A 22,611-nucleotide genomic window follows, 5' to 3' on the forward strand; every position below is an offset into this window, starting at 1 on the left:
TCCCTGACAGATGGCTGTCCAACCTCGTCTTGAAGGCCTCCAGTGTGGGGGAGCCCACCACCTCCCCAGGTAATTGGTTCCATTGTCATATTGCTCTGACACTCAGGAAGTTTTTCCTGATGTTCAGCCGGAATCTGGCTTCCTGTAACTTGAGCCCATTATTCCGTGTCCTGCACTCTGGGATGATCAAGAAGAGATCCTGGCCTTCTTCTCTGTGACAACCTTTCAAGTACTTGAAGAGTGCTATCATATCTCCCCTCAGTCTTCTCTTCTCAAGGCTAAACATGCCCAGTTCTTTCAGTCTCTCTTCATAGGGCTTTGTTTCCAGTCCCCTGATCATCTTTGTTGCCCTCCTTTGAACCCTCTCCAGTTTGTCTGCATCCTTCTTAAAGTGTGGTGCCCAGAACTGGACACAGTACTCCAGATGAGGCCTAACCAGTGCTGAGTAGAGGGGAACTAGTACTTCCGAAATGTAACTGTGCATTTCGTTTCTTTTTCCTAGGTGCAGAACTTGGCATTTATCCCTGTTAAATTTCATTCTGTTGTTTTCTGCTCAGTGCTCCAGCCTATCAAGATCACTTTGAATTCTGTTTCTGTCTTCCCGGGTATTAGCTATCCCACTCAATTTTGTGTCATCCGCTAATTTGATAAGCATTCCCTGCACCTCCTCATCCAAATCATTAACAAAAATGTTAAAGAGCACTGGGCCCAGGATTGAGCCCTGCAGCACCTCGCTTGTTACTTCTCCCCAGTTTGAGAAGATACTAGGGATAGACGAAAGTCCCTTACCTGGTCCCGCAGCTTTTCTCGGTGGGGGGGGGAGGCGCTCCATTTCTTCCCCCGAAATTCTTGGCAGGTGGGGAGGTGCCCCGCCCCTCCCCGGCGAAATTCTGGCCGGAGGGGAGCACCCTGCCTCTCCGATCATGAAAGAAAAAAAGTAAAAAAAAAAAAAAAGTGATAGGCTACATAAAGATTTACGTAGCCTATCACGGCTAGATTTTCAAAGTCAGCCGTGATAGGCTACGTAAATGTTTACGTAGCCTATCACGGCTGACTTTGGGGGAAAAAAAAAGCGCATACGCAAATGGCGGCGCCCATGGGCGCCACCATTTGCATACGCGCTTTTTTTTTTTTCAAAGTCAGCCGTGATAGGCTACGTAAACATTTATGTAGCCTATCACGGCTGACTTTGAAAATCTAGCCGTGATAGGCTACGTAAATCTTTACGTAGCCTATCATGTGTTTGTTTGTTTGTTTACTTTGTAATGGTGGCGGCGGCAGCCAGTCGGAAGACCGGCCGCCGCCGCCACTGCTGAACCGCCGCTGCACCGCCGCCGGGACCTGCCGCCGAAAGGGTCATTCACACAAGGTAAGTCCCATCCCGGGGGGGAGCGGGGGGGCGGAGAATTTCCCCACCAATTTCGGGGGGCTGAATGCGTTGCCATTTGGCCTCCCGGAGATTCGTGGAGAAATTCTCCGACATCCCTAGAAGATACCATTGATAAGGACGCCTTGAGTTTGATTCTGTAGCCAACTGTGGATCCACCTGATCCTTGTTTCATCTAGCCCACTTTTAGCTATTTTGCTAATCAGAAGATCATGGGGCACTTTGTCGAAAGCTTTGCTGAAGTTGAGATATATTATGTTCACAGCATTCCCACAGTCCACAAGGGAGGTTACCTGACCAAAAAATGAGATCAGATTAGTTTGGCAGGATTTGTTCTTGACAAATCCATGTTGGCTTCAAGTAATCACTGCATTGTTTTCAAGGTACAGATGGATCGCTTTATCATCTGCTCCAGAATTTTCCCAGGGATTGATGTCAGCCTGACTGGTCTGTAGTTCCCAGGTTCCTCCTTTTTGCCCTGTTTGAAGATAGGGACAACATTAGCCCTCCTCTAGTCATCTGGCACTTCCCCTGTCCTCCATGATTTCTCAAAGAGAATAGACAGTGGTTCTGAGAGTTCTCCTGCCAGTTCCTTTATTACTCTAGGATGCACTTTGTCTGGCCCTGGAGACTGAACTCATTCAGAGTAATTGGGTGTTCCTTGACCATATGCCTATCGATCTCAAGCTGCAATCCTGCCCCTTCAGCCTGTACTTCGCCTTTGCCAGGGGGGTCATAGACCCTCTTTCGGGAGAAGACTGAGCCAAAGTAGGAATTGAACACTTCTCCCTTTGTCATCTGTGATGATAATTTTGTCATGCTGATTGAATAGTTGAACCAGCATTTCTTTCCTCTGTCTTTTACTATGCTCGTATCTGAAGAAAGCCTTTTTGTTGCTTCTAGCATCCCTCGCTTACCTCAGCTCGTTCTCAGCTTTAGCCTTCCTGACGCCATCCCTGCAATTCTGTACTACCTGCTTGTATTCTTCCTTTGTAGCTTGGCCTTCCTTCCACTTCCTCTATGTGTCCTTTTTTGTTTTCAGGTCATCTCTAAGCTTTTTGTGAAGCCACATTGGCTTCTTCTGTTGTCATCCACCTTTTTTTTCTTATTGGAATTGTTTGTAACTCTGCCTTGAGAATTTCCTTTTTTTAAACTCCCACCCATCTTGGACTCCTTTTCTCATTAGAGTTGCTCACCATGGGACCTTACTTATCATTGTTCTGAGTTTATTAAAATTGGCTTTCCTAAAATCCAGGTACACATTTAGCTACACTCAGCTTTTGCTTCCTTTAGAACAAGAACTCAAGTATAACATGGTCACTTTCCCCCAGAGTTTCCGTAACTGCTACTTTATGGAGAGAGCAATCCTATGGCCTCTAGTCAGCGGCTAGATGGCCATAGGATATCTGGTTTTCTGGGAACTGTGCTCTGAGGTCGGTTCCCGGAGAACTGACCTTCCCCCTCTTCCATGCTACCTCGGAGGCAGAGCAGAACAGCCCCATCCTCCGTGCTTGCAATAGGAGCACGGAGTGGCCGGAAAAGGGCGTGGCTAGGGCATTCCAGGGTGGGGAGATCAAACTGGCTGTATGACACATCCTATGTGTCGTACAGCAGTCTCCTTCCCTGCTCAGCCCTTGCGTGGCTAGACAGCTGCAATTGGAACAATCCCCTCCATGCTTCTCCTGCCCTGCTTTGGATAGGCGGTTGCCTCCGAGTTTGGAGGCAGCTGCCTATCTGGATAAGACTGTGCCCTTAAGCTTCAATCCATTGATTTGGCAAAATGGGACAGTCTATGTCTCTATTCCATTCCTGCTTAAGACCCTGTGTATCATGTTCATTTGACATATTTGATTTCTTTCCTATCTGCTGCTCAGTGGCGTATGAGCCATTACTTAAATTTTTGCAGGATTAAATACAATGCACTTGTCTATTTAGGATACTTAAAATTACAACTTCCATGTGAAAGCCCAGAGTAGCTTACATGGGATTCCAGACAGTGAGTTGGATCCAAAGTTAGTCATACTTGGAACATGCCAATTGAAATCAAGAAGACTTAAGTTGGTCAGGAAATCAACAGTCAGTGGAAACATGAAATCAATGGGACCTCTGCTCTGACTAAATCTGGATCCAACCCATTGTTCAGGTCCACATTTGCTTTCCTCAAGCAGCTGATTTTTTTTTTTTAAAGGGGGTTTGTTGTTGGCTTCCCTTTTGTAAAATGTTTATGTGAGCTTTAAAAAGAGCTATTCAAACATTCAGCGACAGCTTCACTTTGGGCTGCCAAATGTTGAATAATAAAGCATGGGGAGGTCAAGCGATACACGTGCATATGTGAACCGCTCTTCGGCTTCCCTGTGGGGATGGTATCTAATCACGTCTAATCTGTTCTTTGCAGCAGGTCTAAACTGTTTGATAACCTATCACATTATCACAAGCTTTTTGTTCAGCAAAAGAAAAAAAATTGAGGAGATACAGGGTGCAGACAACGTTGATCACTGAGAAAGGCATGCAACTATGAGGCCTGAGAGCGTGATATGGAACGGGGAGCTTATGTTGCTGAAAGAGAACTTTGCCATATCCCTCTCGTAGGGATTTCATCTTATCTCCACCTTTATGAAGATAACATGTTCTGTTCTGACCATTGACCCAGCACTGAATGGAGATGTTGCTTCCCAGAAGTGCCATCTTGCAAGGGCTCAGAGAGATACTGGGCCTGAGTAGGTCACAAGATGTGTGCACAGGAAGATAGCTTGTTCAGCAATATTATTCAAGCTTTTCAGACCTGGAATTTGGGGCCCTACTTCTTTATTATTATTTTTTACAACATTTTGACATATAAAGTATTGGGAAATTTCCCTCATGAATTTCCCCCACCAGTGAACTCAAATATCCCCACCAGTAACGCACCCTTTTCAATTCATGCTGCCTCTTTCCTCTGTCTAAGTCTATGGGCACATCCTGCCGATGGAAGCAGTATTCAGATAGAAGCCTCTCTATCTGAATACATACGTACATACATACATAAAATTTTCCTTTGGACAAAGACATTTATTTTGAAAATATGTGCTAATTAGATTATTAGCCTTGACTTGCTACTATAAAGAATCCAAAGAATGGTCTGAAGGCCATGTAAGGCTCCAACTGCTTAAACTAAGCAGGTTTGTAGCTGAGCAGTGGCTGGGTGGGAGACCACCTGTAAGCTGCTCTGAGCTCCTTAGAGGAAGAGCGGCTTATAAACATAACAAAAGCAACATGCTGTATTTGAGAATTTTAATTTTGTGAACAGCCCAAAGAGCTTTGGTTATTGGGCAATATAGGTATGTAATGAATGAATGGATACTGGCCACTGTTTACTCATTTTGCCTTCACTTTGTAAGGGTTTAGGGATGGGGTTTGCACGTGAAAGGGATGGATGGCAGGGAATTGTAGCAGCAGAGGTAGGGAATGAACCCTATTTCGAGCCATATCCAGTAGGGCTGTGCATCGCTTCAGCTCCGAATCTGAATAGCAAAGCAAATTGGGGTGCTTCAGAGGTGCCTTGGTGAGATCTGAAGCGGGTCACCACCAAAGCTCCTCGGTCCACCTCGGAGATTCGGAGCTATTCTGATGCCTTCTGAAGCCCAGACAGCCTGTCTCCAAATGTAGGAACTTGTGAAAAATCAGGGAGCGGGAGAGGGGGAGGAGGGAGAGAGCTTTGGCGAATGGCAACTCAGGTTGCCAAATTAGGGCTGAAGTTAAACCAGCAGTCTCCAATCAGTGACAGGGGGGGGGGGGATACTGTATTTATTGGAGAGAAAAGCCGGCATTTATTTCATTGCAAGAGAGAGAGGTGGTTACTGGAGAGAACTGTTGGTTAGTTAGTTGGCTAGATCTGCATGGTGTGTGAGTTTTGTACAGCAGCTTCTTCTTATTCTTTCCCACCCAGCCCTTCTCAATTCAACTCTTCCCTTGCTTTCTATTCTAGATTATTTAAAAAACCAAAAACATTTAGTACTTTATTAGTTTCATTTCCTCCTTTCTTTGCCTTGTTCTTTGGCTCCCCCCCTTCTGAATTATTCATCCATTCTCTTTCTTTCTTTCTTTCTTTCTTTCTTTCTTTCTTGATTCTTTATTTAAAAAATGCAAGAAAAAAAAAAGTAGTTTAGTTTCCTTGCCTTGCCCTTTGGCTCACTCACACACCCCACCACCATTCTCAAGTCAACTCTTTCTTTGTAGTTTTCCAGCTAGAACATATATATATATATATATATATATATATACATACACACACAGTATGTATGTATATATATCCTTTCCTTGTTCTTGGCTCTCCCCCCACTTCTCAATTCCTATATTCATTCCCTTCCCATTTTTGAACTCTATCTCTTTTCCCTAATATATATACTGTGTGTGTGTGTGTGTGTGTATACACACACACACTTTTCTTTGCTTGTAGGTAATTCTGTATTTCCTTTTATTTTGCTCTTGTGTGTCTGTCTGTGTGTCTGTCTGTGTGTGCTTGTGTTGTGGTCAAGCAATCACTACACATGTCCACATTTCAAAATACAGTGGGAAAAGCACTACACACATTGACATATATTATTTAAATTTAATACTACACTGTATGGCAAAGCAAGTCCAATATGAGGCATCTTTGGGGTCTTGGCATTGGGTCTACCTGTTGCCCAGATTACATGCACTTCTGCAGCCAATGAACTCTTTGCTTTGAGACTTTTTGTTGAAAAGCCACACAGCCTGCCTTCCAGCCTGTTTTCCCAGGTATGTGTATTTCCATTCAGCCAAATAGAGCTTGAGATCATTCACTGTGAAGCTGAATAGGAACAGGGAAAGGGGCTATTTGCACTTCAAAGAAACCTACAGCAGAGGTTAGGGATAGTGACCTCCTCCTAATCACCACTTAAACACCTAATTTCTCTCATGATTATCCGTTTATGACCTTTGGTTTGAGTTTCTGATAACAGCACATTTTATCTGTGCCTAGCCCAAAAACTACTGGGCCAAACTGTCTGAAATTTGGCAGGTGGGATCCCCTCCATGGGGGCTGACAGGTCTCCAAATTTCATGCATTTATTTAACTGAAAAAGTTATGGCCATTTCTGTTTTCCAGTGCAAATCAATGGGAAAATGTCAGTTACAAATTATTCAGACATTGGAATCTCGCTTCAGATCTGAATCCAAAGCAAAGTGGATTGGGTCCAAATTGGTCTGAAGCAAAGCGGAGCTGCTTTGGAAGGTCCAAAGCAGCATCCAAAGCAAAGCCCTAATACCCAGACTTAAATGGATATTAATTTGAACTCAGCCCTTTCACATTCTGAGCACCCACTCAAATTTCATCTGCAAAACTACGGGATACCAAATGAATTAAAATCAGAAAAATTCCCTTTATGGCAGAAGGAAAGTATGGACAAGGATGTGATCATGGACAGATGGCAGGGTTTTACAAAATGATTGAAATCCATAATCATGTCAAATTACTAGTTCTTTGAGTAGTTGGGACTAGAACCCTCTCAAGACAGATTAAGTGAGAGCTGGGATGGCCCAAGGCCTTTTCCTGCCTGAGGTGAAGGACAAGATGCCCCCCTCCTCATAATTCCACTTAAAGAACTCAGCTGGAATGGCAATTGAAACTTCCTTTGACATTGGCGACAAGACAGCTCTGTCCTCCAACACCTCACTGACAAATGTGCGGCCTACAGTACCTGCCACCTGAACTGGCTGCCTCACTCTGCCTAATAGTAGATCCTGCCCTGGGTGAGGCAGCCTGCAACTGGGGTTTGAAGATACAGCAAAAACATAGAATCCTTTTCTGACAAAGGGGGGAAAGTTCTGCATCATAAGATGACTCCTTTGCACTATAGTGGCTGAGGCTTCAATTACTACAAGCAGTTTATTTCAAGCTGAGAGGGGTGTGCACGTATGTGTGCACCTGTGCAAGTCTGTGTGTCCACATGCATGCATGTTTGCAGCTCCTGACCCCTGAGCCAGCATTACATGTGGCCCTTGGGGCCAAAAAGGTTGTGTGCCCTTAGTGTAGTGTACTGTTCCTCCTGCTGCATGGTCTGTTCTCAGTAAGCAGTCATTCTTGAAGTTGTTGTTAGTTCTGCACCCGCTGTGTGGCCTGCTGTTCACATAATGCTAGAGCTGAGTGGCTTCCCCCTATTGCACTCATTTATTGTTCCATGGGTTTACTCCGCATTTCACTCCCTCTTCCTGAGTTACATTTGTAGTGATGGGGCGAACTCCACTGGTCAGGCATGGAATTGGGCTCAGAAAATGCAAATTAAAAGATGTAGCCGCTATGTACACACACCTTCCCTTAGCCTTCAGCGCCATTGGTGTACAGATTGGGGGGAACACTGAAGTTCGGGGGCAGGTGGTATATCAAGCTGTAGCAAGATATAAGTGCTTCAAGGCTTGGGCAGATTGGGACCAGGGCCAGTGTCGATCTCATCATCAGGGTGTTGCACATCAGGAAGAGGAAAGAGGAGGCATGTCCTTCATTTGTGGCGAAACTAGGGATGTCAGAGAATTTCTCCACGAATCTCAGGGAGGCCAAATGCCAGAACATTCGGCCCCCCAAAATCGGTGGCGAAACAGTCTGCCCCCCCCCCCCGGGACGGGACTTACCTCAGGCGAATCTCCCTGGCGGCAGCGGCTCTGGCGGCGGTTCGGTGGCGGTTCGGCGGCGGTTCGGCAGCCTGTCTTCCGACCGGCTGCCACCGCCGCCATTTCCAGTAAAAAAACAACAACGTGATAGGCTACGTAAAGATTTATGTAGCCTATCACGGCTAGGTTTTAAAAAAATACCATGATAGGCTACGTAAATGTTTACGTAGCCTATCACGGCTGAGTTAAAAAAAACAAAAACAAACCGCTGGTACGCTACGCTATTTGCGTTCCCCTTATTTTCGCCGGAGTCTATGTAAATGTTTACGTAGACTACACGTGCCAAAATAAGGAACGCAAGGGTGCAGGTGTATGCCCATGGGCGCCGCCATTTGCATACACACGGTTTTGGGGGGGTCTTTTACTCAGCCATGATAGGCTACGTAAACATTTACGTAGCCTATCACGGCTGACTGCAGGGACGCAAATGGACGCATTTGCATTCCTGGCCGGCCAGGATTCGCGGCGGGAGGGACGGGGCGCATCCCGCCCGGCCAGAATTTTTGAGGGGAGGGACGGGGCGCCTCCCCCCCACCTCGAATCAGCTTTCGGGAACAGGTAAGTGACTTTTGTACATCCGTAGGCGAAACAGGCGCAGGATTGGCTTTTGTCACAGATATGTTCTGTCTAAAATGTTTAAAATGTGAAAGTGGAACACAGTCAGCATCTGAGTCTGATATTCTAATAACGCTGTGAATGAAGCCAGATATCAGAATTAAACATTTTAAAAGCATATAATTAAAGACTGACATACCAACGAACACAGATGTTGTGTTCCCCCCAGTTTCCAGATGAGAACTATTTGGTACAGGACTGAGGACTACATACTAACCACATCAGCAAATGGGGCTTAATATTACGTCAAACATTTCTTAAATAAGAACTTTCCTTTAGGCCTAACCTCTCACACATACTTCACATACAAATCCACAAACATATGCAAGCACTTCACACTCACACAAGCTCCTCCTCCTCCCCCCCCCCCACACAAATACATGCATGATGCCCACTCCTTCCCCCACCTACCGACTTCTACACTTGGAAGCCTCCTTGGTCTGGCAGTGTCCATTTTTCTTTAGAGAAGAGAATCCATCCAGGAAGTATCGATCTGGTGGCAACTATGCTTTAAAAGCTTCAAATTGTGACAAATATGCAACAGCTTTTCAGCAAAACATGAAGGGCAGGACCTCAACAATATTTTTGCATTGTTGAGATAATCTAAACCAGCAAAAAGAAAAGCTGAAATTATCTTTTTGATACTCAGAAATGGGCTGCAAATGGTGTGATGCCTGCAATTAAAAAAAAGGGTGAGTCTTTGGAAGATTGGCAGTGTATTTGGCCTTCTTTTGCATCTTTATCAATCAAGACTAATATAAAGGTAGCTCAATACAAAGTTCTCAGCAGGCGTTCCATTACTCTTGTAAGGCTTCACCTAATACATCCAAATTATCATCAATAGTGTTGGAAGGGGTGTGCTCAGATCGGTCCATACTTTCATCCATGCTGGGAATGTTCTACAGCGCAGGAGTTTGGGAACATGATTGATTACTGTCAGGAATTTCTTCATGTTAGACCACTGCTAACTCCTAAAGCTATACGTCTCCCGCACTGAGCAAGGGGTTGGACTCGATGGTCCTGTAGGTCCCTTCCAACCCTACTATAAGACGTTCTTAAGCAATTGTATACAGCTGCAAAGTCATATATAGCATGTAAAGGGAAGTCTCCAAAGCAACCAACTAAAGCGAGGTGGGTTGATAACATTTAGGAGACTATGACTATGTATAATCTTACTCAGCAAGTGCAGCAAACAAGGAATCCCAACTTTAAGAAAGATATAATGGCACCATAGTTTTCATTTATTTCCTATCATGAAGCTCTTCAAAGTTTTGATCACATTCCAACGAAGTACAGTTGCCTATATATTTTCTGACTAATACACACAAAAACAACATACGCTCACACACACTGCTTTTATATGCTGTATAATTATAGGTTTACTCTTTCATTAGTAATTGAGCTCCTACTCAGGCCATTTTACTGTAGATGTTCCGTAAGCATACCAGTTGTAGACTTAGAATTATAGTTTGTGAATTCCTATGCTTCTTTAGTGATCTTGATTTAGTATTATGTATGTGGTTACTCTTTTTTGCTGCCTTTATTTTGTTACCTTTATTTCAAAATAAAATATAACTTCATGGGAAAATAATAATAATTGCTGTATATCAACCATTATTTGTTTGTTTGTTTGTTTATTTATTTTGTTCATGAGATGCCTATGGAATTTATTTGTTATACTTCATGCAAAAACCTTAAAAACCAAAAAGAATACAATAAAATCCAGCCAAGAATCAAACATTCAACAATATAAAATCAATAAAAACAATGCAAAGCCAGCATAATAAAAACAGTGCAAAAGCCAATATGCTAAAAAGTTAATCATGCTTTATTGGAGATGTTTGAAATCTGGCCAGCTTATACTGCTCTCCAAGAAGACTCTCCTTACCAAAATTCATACATTTGGAATAAAACATCTTGATTTTTCATTTAATACAATTTTCAACTTTGATTTCACTTCATTTCATATATTTCATTTCTATATCACCCAACAGCCAAAGCTCTCTGGGCAGTTTGCATAAACTGAAACACTGAAAATACAATACAGTAACCACGACCTAACCATGATCTATACGGTTAGGTGCCTCTGCCTTAATTACTCAGGCAGTTCTCCGCCTCTGTAATGAGTAATATCATGACAACTTTCTATGTTGTAGATGACAAGAGGATCCTCCAAAGACTGCCTGCACCAATGTAACTGGAGTGATATGAAACTTAAGGGAGATGAGGGCAGTGTCAGATATGCTGCTTGGCGACATCCCTGGATGCCACAATGACACAATCACTTTCCCAAGGCTGTTCCATTCCTAGCTCAAAGCCTGTGCATGTTTACCCAGATGTCAGCTCTGCTGGGGCTGTTCAGACATAACACGGCTTTTTATGGCAGTTCCTGAGTTCATTCGCCCACAAACAGCAGGAATGCATGCTGTGCCCAAGCTGCACACAAGCCACTTCCTGTGTCCAGTAACCAGCCTTGGATGCCACATTCAAGGGTTGTTACCATGATGACTGAACCTGAGAACCCAGGGTTGTTCATGGGTTAAACAACCCCAAGTTAACTCAAGAACAAGACATGGGTTAACTTAGAGTTGTTTAACACATGTACAACCTCAAGGTCCCAGGTTCAGGCATCATAGTAACAACTACTGAATGTCACATTCGAGGGTTACTTACTACTGGAAACAGGAAGCGGCTCGCATGCCGTGCTTATCCCCACAATTCACGGGTTAAGTAATCCCCAAAAGCCTCATTCCACTGAGAGTGCCCAGTGTGGTTAATAGAAAACAAATGAAAACAATAAAAAATAATAAAGAGCAGCAAGCACATTGACATACACACACACACACACACCCCCTTACGAATACCAGCAGAGAGAGCAAAAATGACTTGAGTTGGATCCAGTATGCCTGTTGCACTTAGTTCCCATTGACATCAGTTAGTCAGGACTTCAGTCCCATTGATTTCAATGGAAAATCAGTGCTACAAACCTACAATGGATTCAACCCCTTATCAATAAAACTACAAGGATCAGCATTACACTGCTTCAAACACAGAGACTGCAAGAAACAACTGATCAACCCAGCAAGTCAAAAGCCTGCTGGAAAAGAAAAGACTCGGCATAGCGGTGAAAGGACATCAGTACAAGGGTGAGATGAGCCTGGAGAGGGAGTTCCAAAGCCTGCATGTGGCAGCCAAGGAGGCCCTCTCCTGCATCCCCAGCAAATGCAGCCCAAATGTTGGTGGAATGTGCAGAAGTGCCTCTCCAGAAAATGTGAGTGCTCAGGCAGTTCTTCATTCATTCATTTATTACATTTCTATACCACCCCATAGCCGAAGCTCTCTGGGCGGTTTACAGAAGTTAAAACATTAAAATACAATAGTTTAAAAGGCATTTACATAAAAGCACACAGACAATATACAAAAAACAACATATAACTAAAAAGAACTTTGAACAGTCAGTCATAACTAAAGAAACATCCAGGACCAATTAAACTCATCATGTACTGCCAAATGCCTGGGGAAAGAGATGGGCCTTAACCTGGTGACGAAAAGATAACGATGTTGGCACCAGGAGGACGTCTTTGGGAAGCTAGTTCCACAGATGAAGGACCACCAGTGAGAAGGCCCTCTCCCTCACTGGCACCTTCCAAGCTTCCCTTGGAGGAGGCACTCGGAGGAGGTCCTGAGATGCTAAACGCAGCATACAGGTAGGTTCATTTTGGGACAGGCATGCCTCCAGATACTGCGGTCCCAAGCTGTGGAGGGCTTTATAGGTTAAAACCAAGACCATACAGGTCTTGGGAGAACCAACTTTAGGGACCCTGAGCTGGGATGCCATTACTTATGGGCTGCAGGGCTGTTGAATGAGAAACACAGTGTCCGTTTGGAAGCCTGGGATCAGTTGCATGATTCTTCGGCAGCCTTCTCCCCAATCAGACCATTGTGGTCCCTTTAGCCAAGTCTTGCCTCTTCTAACTGGATGCAATTATCCAAGGACGGGGCAAAGTTCTTCCCAAGCCCTGCTGCTTACACAAAGATGCCAGAGAATGAGACCTCATGAAGCTGCTATATCACTGAGCTGGAGCCTCTTGTAGACCTTCAGGAAACCCCAAGTCCCTGGAACTCATGCCCGCTTCTTCTTTGGAAAAGGAAGGGGGAGAGGGAGAGGAGAGAGAGAGAGAGAGAGAGAGAGAGAGAGAGAGAGAGTCTCTCACTTGGGTCCCTTTCAGAAGCGCTGGTCTACAATCACTAGAAGTATGAGGAGGAAGATGAGAAAACCTCCTACAGCAAAGCGAATTACGTTGATCTGCGAGTAATCTGGAATATCTGGAATGAGAGCAAGAGGGGAGCAATGTTGTGGTCAAATGTAATGGGTGAGCTCTGCTAGGCTCAAGTTGGATTGGTTCAGAATTAGGGATGTTCGGTGTGGGGAAATCCATCCCCCTTGCGGCTCAACAGATTTCCCCAAAGACCCCAGCATGGCTTGAGTTTGCAAGGTGAGCCACGGACTCCCTGCCAGAATTCACAAACTCCCAGCCTGCCGCCAGCCATTGTACACAAGACCTTCCTTCTCCCTGCCGGGCCTTGGAAGAGAAGAAGAGACACTTGCACACAATGGCTGGGGGGCGGGCAGGAAATTGCAGCTCTGGTTGCTGTGAGTAAAGGTCGATATACAGTGGGGCCAAGAACCCCAACTTCACGGATACTTTGATGGGAACTGAGCTAACGGTGACTGACCAAGAAAGAGGTCTTGCAATGCTGGTGGACAGCTCGATGAAAAAGTTGACAGCTGCCGCAAAAAAAAGGCAAATCCCATGCTTGGTATAATTGGGAAACGAACTGAAAATAAAACTGCCAACATCATACTGGCCTTAGAGAAATCTATGGTGTGACTAGGGGTGTACGGATTCCCCACCATCTGTTCTGGTGGAGAATCTGTGGGGGGGAGGGGATCCGTTCCTCCCCCCTGGAATCCTCCAGCTGTGCTCCATGAGGATTCTGGGGGGGGGGACCGGCTTGGGGGCCACTTACCTTCCCTCCTGCCAGCCAGAGCCATTCATCTCCTCCCCATCCCTTATTTGGAATCCAGCCTCAGGAATCCGCAGTGGATCAGGACCACTTACCTCCACTCTAGGAGGACTGGAGGCAAAACAGCACTCAGCTGCTTCTTGCCAGCCAGAGCCATTCACCTCCTCCCTGTCCCTGCCGATCACCATGCCTTTTCTTTAAAAAAAAAAAAGAAAAAAAAGGCGATTGGCAGGATGTGCCCATAGACTTAGATGCAAAATACAGCTGTGAATCTTGCATATAAGCCTATGGACACAGACTTAGACGTAAGATTCATGACTCTAATTGCGTCTAAGTCTATGGGCACATCCTGCCAATCACCTTTTTTTTTTTTTTTTAAAGAAAAGACATGGAGATCGGCAGGGACAGAGAGAAGGCAAACAGCTCTGGCTGGCAAGAAACAGCTGAGTGCCATTCCGCCTCCAGTCCTCCTGGAGTGGAGGTAAGTGGTCCCAATCCACTGCAGATTCCTGAGGTCAGATTCCAAAGAACCATCACAAGAGAGATGGTGAGTTTTAATACCAAAGAGATAGGTGTGCATAAGGGAAATGACCTGAGTCAGTGGATGTTATATTCCAAATTACTTCCTTTGCAGTCCCACGTCAGTGGATGAGTTATGGCCTGTGCTACCTCTGTGCTCCACTCTGAGCTTAACCCTCTGAGAATTTCATGTCTCCCAAGACAACTGAAGGTAATTAATTAAGCTTCCAAGATCACCTAAACCAAACAGCAGTAAAGCAGTTGAAGGGAAGTCATATACCACACCTGATACCAGAAGCTGCAGAGGATCACTGGGTGCCGAGGACAGAAAAGGCCTTTCAGTCAACACATACGTGCAGGTGTAGTTGCCTTCGTGCTCTGAACTGATGTTGCTAATGGAAAATTCGCCCCCGTCAAAGTCAGGCTTCATGGGCCATTTTGCTGTTGTGTCTCCAGTCTTGTAGAGGTAGAACATAGTGGGGCCATCTTCAGTTTCACACCGCACATTGATTTCTTCCCCAAAGCCAACTAACTGACTGGGGTTACTGGAGATGGTAGGCCGTGGTAAAGTAGGATCTGTGTACAGAAGGAAACAGGAAGTGAGTTGCCTGCCACCAGCTAACTGGGCCCTGTACTGAGCCACAGAGCATCTTCCTCAACCTTTCAAGCTCATGCTGTTAAAGGGAACTCAGCTATATCCCCAGAAACATCTATGAACTCTGTTGGAGTCTGCCTCAAAGCTTATAAAGAAACAACAACTCGGCCTTCCCTTGAGAGCAAAGAACTCTGTAGGGATTTGCCTGCTCATTTGTAGAGCTAAAGTGGGGAGGGGGACATAGGTGTACATATAAGCCCTACTCTCAACATCCTTATTTTCTCTAATAATTTCTTTGACACTGCTTGTTAAGCATGCTGGTGACCTCCTGGACTTGGTGACTCTTCCCTGACCTGTGGTATACATTCTAGCTGAGCTTCTGTTATTGTGGTTTTGAATAACCAACAAGCATTTTAGAGAGATTTAACCCTCTCGACTTTCCCTTTCAACTTCCTTTTTACCAGTTCCCTCCTTTTAGAGTAGGGATGTACGAAAGTCACTTACCTTTTCGCAGCTTTGCTTCGCGGTGGGGGGAGGCGCTTCGCTTCTCCCCCCAAAATTCAGGCCAGGGGGGGGAGGCGCCCCACCTCGACGGCCGAAATTCAGGCCGGGGAGAAGCGCCCCGTCTCCCCGGCCGCGAACTACGAAAGTTAAAAAAAAAAAAAAACGTGATAGGCTACATAATGATTAACGTAGCCTATCACGGCTAGATCTCCAAAGTCAGCCGTGATAGGCTACGTAATGATTAACGTAGCCTATCACGGGTGACTTTGAAAAAAAAAAAAGCGCGTACGCAAATGGCGGCGCCCCATGGGGGTCGCCATTTGCGTACGCGCTTTTTTTTTTTTTTCAAAGTCACCCGTGATAGGCTATGTAACGATTAACATAGCCTATCATGGCTGACTTTGGAGATCTAGCCGTGATAGGCTACGTTAATCGTTACGTAGCCTGTCACATGGTTTTGGGTTTTTTTTACTTCAGCTGTAAAGGCGGCGGCGGCAGCTGGTCATAAGACCGGCTGCCGCCCCCTCCCCCGCCGAAAGCCCACCAAACCGCCGCCGGGACCTGCCGCCGGGAGGGACATTCGGCCACGGTAAGTCCCATCCTGGGGGGGTGGCGGAGAATTTCACTGCCGATTTCAGGGGGCCGAATGCGTTGGCACTCGGCCCCCCGAAGATTCGGGGAGAAATTTTCCGCCATCCCTATTTTAGAGAGGTTTCCTCAGTTGTAGTCAAATGTGGCTATGTTGGACTTCCTTGCCAATTTTCCACTTACATATGTATTAAATCTGATAGCACTGTTGTCACTATTTCCAATGGATTCAACAACATTCACATCTCTCATTAAGTCCTGAACAGCACCACTTAGAATTAAAACTAGGTTTGCATCCCCACTGGAAGGTTCCATGACTGCCTGTTCTAGGACACAGTCATTTAGGGCATCGAGACATTTAACCTCTTTGTTGTGAATGGAACATTTATCCAATTAATGTGGGGGCAACTGAAGTCAGCCATTATTGCAACACTTCTTCATTGGTATGCCCCCCTGATTTCATTTTCTATCTCAAGGTCACCTTGAGTGTTCTGGTGCAGGAGACAACAGCATGTTCCCAGTACGTGTAGTCTATGTAAACATTTACATAGACTACGGCGAAAACAAGGGGAACGCAAATGTCGAATGTCCCGCTGCCAGGGACATTCGAGCAAGTCCCGTCCCGGGGGGGGGGGGCAGACCGTTTCTCCACCAATTTCGGGGGGCCGAATGCGCTGGCACTCGGCCTCCCCGAGATTGGTGGAGAAATTCTCTGACATCCCTACTACTGTGAAGGAGTCTGCCCTTTTAGGTTTCCTAGTCTGCTTGACACTATGCCCCTTCTGAAATGCAGAGCAACACCACCTCCAGTATGCCCTTCCCTCTCCTTCCTATAGAGTTTCTATCCAGAGCTGTACCGCTAAAGCTCTTCTAGAAGATGATTTCAATATCCACAACATGTGGAAACAACATTGGCCAGGAAACTGTCCTCCACAATGCCGAAGCTTGCCCTGCATCTTGGAAAAACCACCTGGATTTGAACAGCCCCATGCAATATGGACAACCTTGAACCGAATTCGCATGGGTCATGGTAGATGAGCAGATGCCCTTTATAAATGGGGCAAAACAACATCATCAAATTGTGATTGTGGGGCTGAAAAACAAACTATCCAACACACAGTGACAGAGTGTCACAACCGAGCCTACAATGGAGACTTTGCTGATTTCCTGGCTGTGACAACTGAAGCAAAAAACTCTATCTGTAACCGAGACATACGTTTGTGATCTTCCTGTCTATATTTTATATGTCATATTTATTATGCTCTATGTTTTTATTGTAACGCAATGTGAATGTGCCATATGAGAAATAAATAAATAAATCTATCCAGAGCTGATCGTATCCCAGTGGTTCACTCCATTCTACCAGGCTTCCAGTATTCCCCCTATATCTAAGTTCCTGTCAGGGTGGAAACTGAGCCCAGACAGCCTCAGAGCAGTTCAGATACTGAGGAGGAACAGCTATCCGTGGGAGAGGGGCCAGCTTATCCCGCACAGGCTCAGCACCTGGCAGAGATTCCTCCTGCCAGCATTCCAGAGATAGAGAGCAACCCGGGTAGTGAGAGAATGCAGGAGGGGGGCTTCTTAGACGCTCAACACAGATGCAAAGAGTGACGAGCGATGGAGGGCGCGGAAAGGAGGCGTAGCGCCCGTTTGGCGCGCAAGCAACGGCTGCCTCCCATGGACCCAAGGGAAAGAGGGAGGATCTCTCCCTAGCCCATAAGTTCTGGGTCTTCAAGTGACTCTCTTTAAAATGGGGATCAACTGACTACTTAAAACTTAGGCTACCTTGCTGTTCCTTGCTTTAGTCGCTGGTGATTAGCATCTGAAAGAGTCATTAAGTTGTAAAAGGATTAAAGCTTTGAAAAGAAATCCTTTTGTCTGTGTCTTGAGTTGGCTATTGGAATCTACTGGGAGAAGCCGCCAGAGCGCTCCTGACAGTTCCCCCTTAAAACCAAGCACTCCACCTCTCCCATCTTGGCTCAGAGGCTTCTAGCATTCGCATAGAAACTCCAATTCGCAGTGTTCCTTCCCAGCTGTCTCTGGCGTGTCCACCTTCTACTATGGCCCTTAGGCCTCTTCGGCTGGCTATCATGTTTCACATATACATACTCCTGGCCCCTCCCCATCCTGATTTGGGCAATCAGAGACATTTTCACCATCATCACTTAGAGATTATTCATCTTGAACTGGGTGCTTCCCAGTGCCTGTCGGCTTTCCCCCAGGGTCCAGTTTAAAAGCTGCTCTGTCACTTTTTCATGCTAAGTGCAAGCAGTCTGGTTCCATTTTGGTTCAAGGGGAGCATGTACCTCTTGTAATGGCCCAGCTTGTCCCAAATTGTTCCCCAGTGCCTAAAAAACTGCTCCTCCCTACACCACCACCACCTCATCCCCGCACTGAGACTCCTCAGCTTTGTCTGTCTAGCCGGCCCTGCATGTGGAACATTCTAGAGAAAGCTCCCTTGGAGGTCCTGCATTTCAGCCTCCTACCTAGCAATCCAAATTTGGCTTCTGGGACCTCACAACAACATTTCCCCAAATCATAGGGACCGACATGTGCCACACCCACTGACTCCACTCCAGTACTGTCTACAATGCTATCTAGAGAGTGGAGGATGTCTGCAACCTTCACACCAGGCAGGCAGATTATCACACGGCCTACACGCCCATCACAAACCCAGCAGTCTATGTGCTCCTTGCACTCGTGAGCAGGGCTGTTTTGCACGCCTGCCTCCTTGCATAGCCCTAGCAAGCTTGCCCCAACTGCAGCTGCAGCCAATCAAATAGAAAGCCTCATTTAAAAATCAAGGAAGAGTGTGACTCAACCACAGGTCTGCTCTAGTTTTCACTGAGTGGATATCTAGGTCCACTGAGCCCCCTGGAAATGAAGCTTTCTAATCAGGAGGGAGGACAGTAAACAATGGATAGTTGGAGGGGACAATGGGTTGGTGTGAAGGAAAGGATGTGGTTTGAGCTCCCCTGGAAATGGAAGGGGGCTGAGTCACTGAGCCTGGCTCAGTGCGCAATTTTTAGATTTACCCTGTGTGTGCGCACACATGTGTGTGTTTAACTAAATGAAAATTCTCTCTCAACTTTGGATGAGATCTATTCCTAAACTTTAGTATATGGGCTACCCTTTAAGACTTACAACTTGTGCTCAGGATAGTGTACCTGACCTGAAGGTAGCCTACACTCTTGGTTCATGAGCAGACCCTTCCACTTGCCAGGCCTGCGCAGTGGCCCTTGTCAATATAGAGCTAGGAATTGCCTTTATTGCCCATCTCATATCTAAACTACTTAAACCAAGTTACTAGGAAGTCTTAAAGTATTGGTAGCAAGAGAATAGGGTCAGTTTGGGGAACTCTGAGTCACAGTGGCAGGGAGTTCCTTAGGTCCTTCTATCTTAAAACCAAAACCAAAACCTGAAGACATATTTTCAAAGGAAAGTGGTGCAGAGGAAAGTGGTTTCCTCATACCTTCTACCACACCATCAATGCAATTGGACCTTCATGACCAATTCTAGACATTTTCATCTCCACCAGAAGCAGATCTTTTGTAAAGTTAATGGGTCTTAATTGCCTTTTCAAGGCCAAGCCACCACAAAATACTTTGCATTACAACAGGGATAGCCTACAATGACACAGTGTTGCTGGGAAAATTCATTCCCCTGCCCCCAGCCCACTCTGCTGGAAGGACTGCAGCTAAACTCAGAGGGTATAAGGGAGCCTGGAGGGGGTAAGAGATGACATGACCGTCTCTGCTAATCGAAAATTCCCAGTGCTTCAACCATGCAAGTTCTGGCTCCACTACAACATGGGGGGGGGGAGCAGATGCTGAATACTAAGGACCCTCACCTAATAGGTACAGGTGAACATCATCGCTGGCCTTTGAGGCAATGAAAGACCTTGACAAAGGGCTGTAGATGCAGTGGTAGCTTCCTCCATGCTCCCAGGTCAAGCTGCTGAGGAGGAACGTTGCCATGTCCCCATCTGGCTCCGCTGATACTGGCATCCCATGATCTCCATTCTTATGAAGAAAGAACTTCTTGATCGGCCCTTTACTCCAGCACTGGATTGTGATGTTGTCTCCCAGAACTGCCATTCTGCTGGAGCTCAGGGAGATATGTGGCCTGGGTAGATCAGGATCTGTGAGCAGAATTTATTTATTTATCCTGCCTTTTTTCATCTTGCAAGGAACCCAAGGCAGCTTACATTATCCTCCTCTCCATTTTATCCTCACAACAACAACAACAACCGTGTGAGGTAGGCTTGGCTGAGACTCTGTGACAGGCCCAAAGTCACCCAGTGAGCTTCCATGGCTGAGTGGGGACTAGAACATAGATCTCCCAGCCCAACAGTCTCACCACTACACCACACTGGCTCTCTTCCACTGCTCCCAATGTTAGCTGAAATCTGCTCTGGCTCTGAAATAATGTTTGCAGGCTCCTTCAGCATCCAGATGCAATTCAGACCTTGAGACTTCTCATCTCTCTCCAGTTAAAAGTAAACATTGTCTAGTCCAGCCCTCAATGTTTAGATCAGTAATTCCCAAAGTGTGTGGCATAACAGAACCTCTAGTATGCTACAAGAAATAAGTTAAGTTAAATAATCCACATCTCCCTGAGCGTCATTTAGTTCAGTCCTGAACTTTCCAATCAGGTGCTGGCAAAACATCTTCATAACTCATAAACAGCAAGGAGTTTTTGATCCATACAAACATTAAAACCTGATGTAACAACAGCATGGACTGGCCTGGGTGGACAACGCACTGAAGGCAGAAACTGAATCTCTGCACCAAGGTAGCCCAGACTGTATAATGAAAAGTCCTCCAAACTTGGACCCTGAATAAATAATGCAATGAATTTACACAAACACACACAAACATATGCAAACTGCCTATTTTTTCTAAGTGACTTTTAAGTTGAGGGTGGAGCTTTGACTGCTGGGTCACCTAACTCAACCATAATGTCTCATAACTCATAAACAGCAAGGAGTTTTTGAATCGGAGCTTCTCCGCAATGTTTTTTTTTCTAATTCAGGCATGATCTTCGAAGCTTCAAGGTTGTGAAGCATCACAACTTCAAAGCTTCAAAGATCATGCCTCAATTAGGAAAAAAAACATTGCAGAGAAGCCCTGATTCTGCGAGGATAACGCCTTAATTTTTTAAAAAAACATCCAGAGCGGGGGATGGGGGGGTAAAACTTAATCTCATTTGAAGGGATAGATCAACCCCCTGCTCAGTGCAGGAAGCCTGATTCCCAGGCGGTCGCCCATCCAACTACTGACTGGGGCTGACCCCGCTTAGCTTCCGAGATCAGACAAGCGCGTGCAGGAAAACAGCAGGAAAACAGCACAGCGCTCGAGTGTGAACCGAGCTTGCGCATTCGATGAAACACTGCAACGGGGAAAATGGGTGAGTGTGAATAATCACGTTTTAATGCGAGTGCATTTAACCCGACGGGACACCGAATTCATTGTGATGGCGGGGGCAATGTAGATCGGCCCTAGCACACTTCAGTCTATAATTTTGCCAAAGAACCTTCAAGCACAACAGATTGGGAGTCATTTTTTATGGTGTGCACAAAATGGCCACTCCAAACACCCTCAAATTCTCAGGCCATGAATTCACAGCAGCCATTTTGGCAATTTCTCCAGAGGGAGATGAATTTTCATTGACTTTCAGGTCCCACCACCTGAAAGTAAATGCTAATTTCCCCCCCAAGTTAGTCAATGGTTTCCTTCTACCTGATTTCACAGAGAAATTGCTCTGAAAAATCTTTGGAAAGCAAATGTGTGTGTGGGGGGGTGCTTCCTCCAATGCTTGCAATGGATCCTCCAGTAGAGATGTTGTAACCCTACAACAACTTCCCTGAACAAACAACCTCGTTGTCCTTGTACAGAAGACACAGCAGACACTGTAGCAAAAAATTGGGGGTTGGACTCGATGGCCTTGTAGGCCCCTTCCAACCCTACTATTCTATGATTCTATTCTATGAATTCAACTGAAACCCAGATTTAAGACTAGGGCATGACACTGAGTGGTGCATACAAAGCCATCTGCATTACCTTGAATCAGCAGTTCTACAGGATTGCTGGGCTGTGAGCACATTCTACCATCCATGCAAAAACTGCAGCGATATATGCTTCCATGCTCCCAGCTTGCATTATTGATGGTGAACTTGGCCACATTTCTATTCCTTTTCATGAGCTTATCAGGCATCTGGTCCCCAGCCTTTTGGAGAAAGAACTTTGTGACATATCTTTCTTGGGTTCGGCAATGGATAGTAATATTTCCTCCAACCGCGACCCCCTCAGAGGGACTCAGTAAGATCCTGGGTCTGTGTATGTTGTGATCTGTAAAAAGAAAGAGATGGGATAGAGCATACTCCCAGTTGCTGGTGACGGTTAACACCCTGTGCTTTCTTGTGCCAAAGAAAGGTGAAAGGAGAGAGAAGGAGCACTTGTCCTCTCAGCTGTCACAGGCATCCGCCCAGCTCTAGGCAAGCTCTGCATTCCCATGCACAAATAGAGGAGCACAGCACACTGGCTTGTGGAATCGGCCAGGTCTGAAGAGGAGGTCTACTTGTCTTTGCCTTCAGCCCTGCACACAAGGAGAACTCTCCGCATGGTTGGAGACCCTGCCTTATCAGGGTTCCTGATTGCTAGGAGCATTCTACTAGCATTCAAGTGAAGGCGAGCAGAGCTCCCTTTCA

General features: G+C 45.8%; 1 protein-coding gene across 1 annotated transcript in view; it reads right to left on the bottom strand.

Annotated features, from left to right (window-relative positions):
- Positions 1–10,299: 10,299 nt before the first annotated feature.
- The window catches only part of LOC146342068 (leukocyte immunoglobulin-like receptor subfamily A member 2), a 47,857-nt gene continuing 35,545 nt past the window's right edge, over positions 10,300–22,611 (bottom strand). The window contains exons 6-9 of the mRNA XM_084807767.1: positions 21,965–22,252; positions 19,753–20,043; positions 14,501–14,791; positions 10,300–12,994 (exon numbers count right to left, since the gene is read on the bottom strand). Coding sequence (XP_084663893.1) covers positions 12,894–12,994; positions 14,501–14,791; positions 19,753–20,043; positions 21,965–22,252 — 971 coding nt within the window. The 3' untranslated portion in view covers positions 10,300–12,893. The remainder of the gene's footprint in view (positions 12,995–14,500; positions 14,792–19,752; positions 20,044–21,964; positions 22,253–22,611) is intronic.

Source organism: Heloderma suspectum, chromosome 6, assembly GCF_057233095.1.
Source record: "Heloderma suspectum isolate Gila_16-S chromosome 6, 16-S_ref, whole genome shotgun sequence".
NCBI lineage: Eukaryota > Metazoa > Chordata > Lepidosauria > Squamata > Helodermatidae > Heloderma > Heloderma suspectum.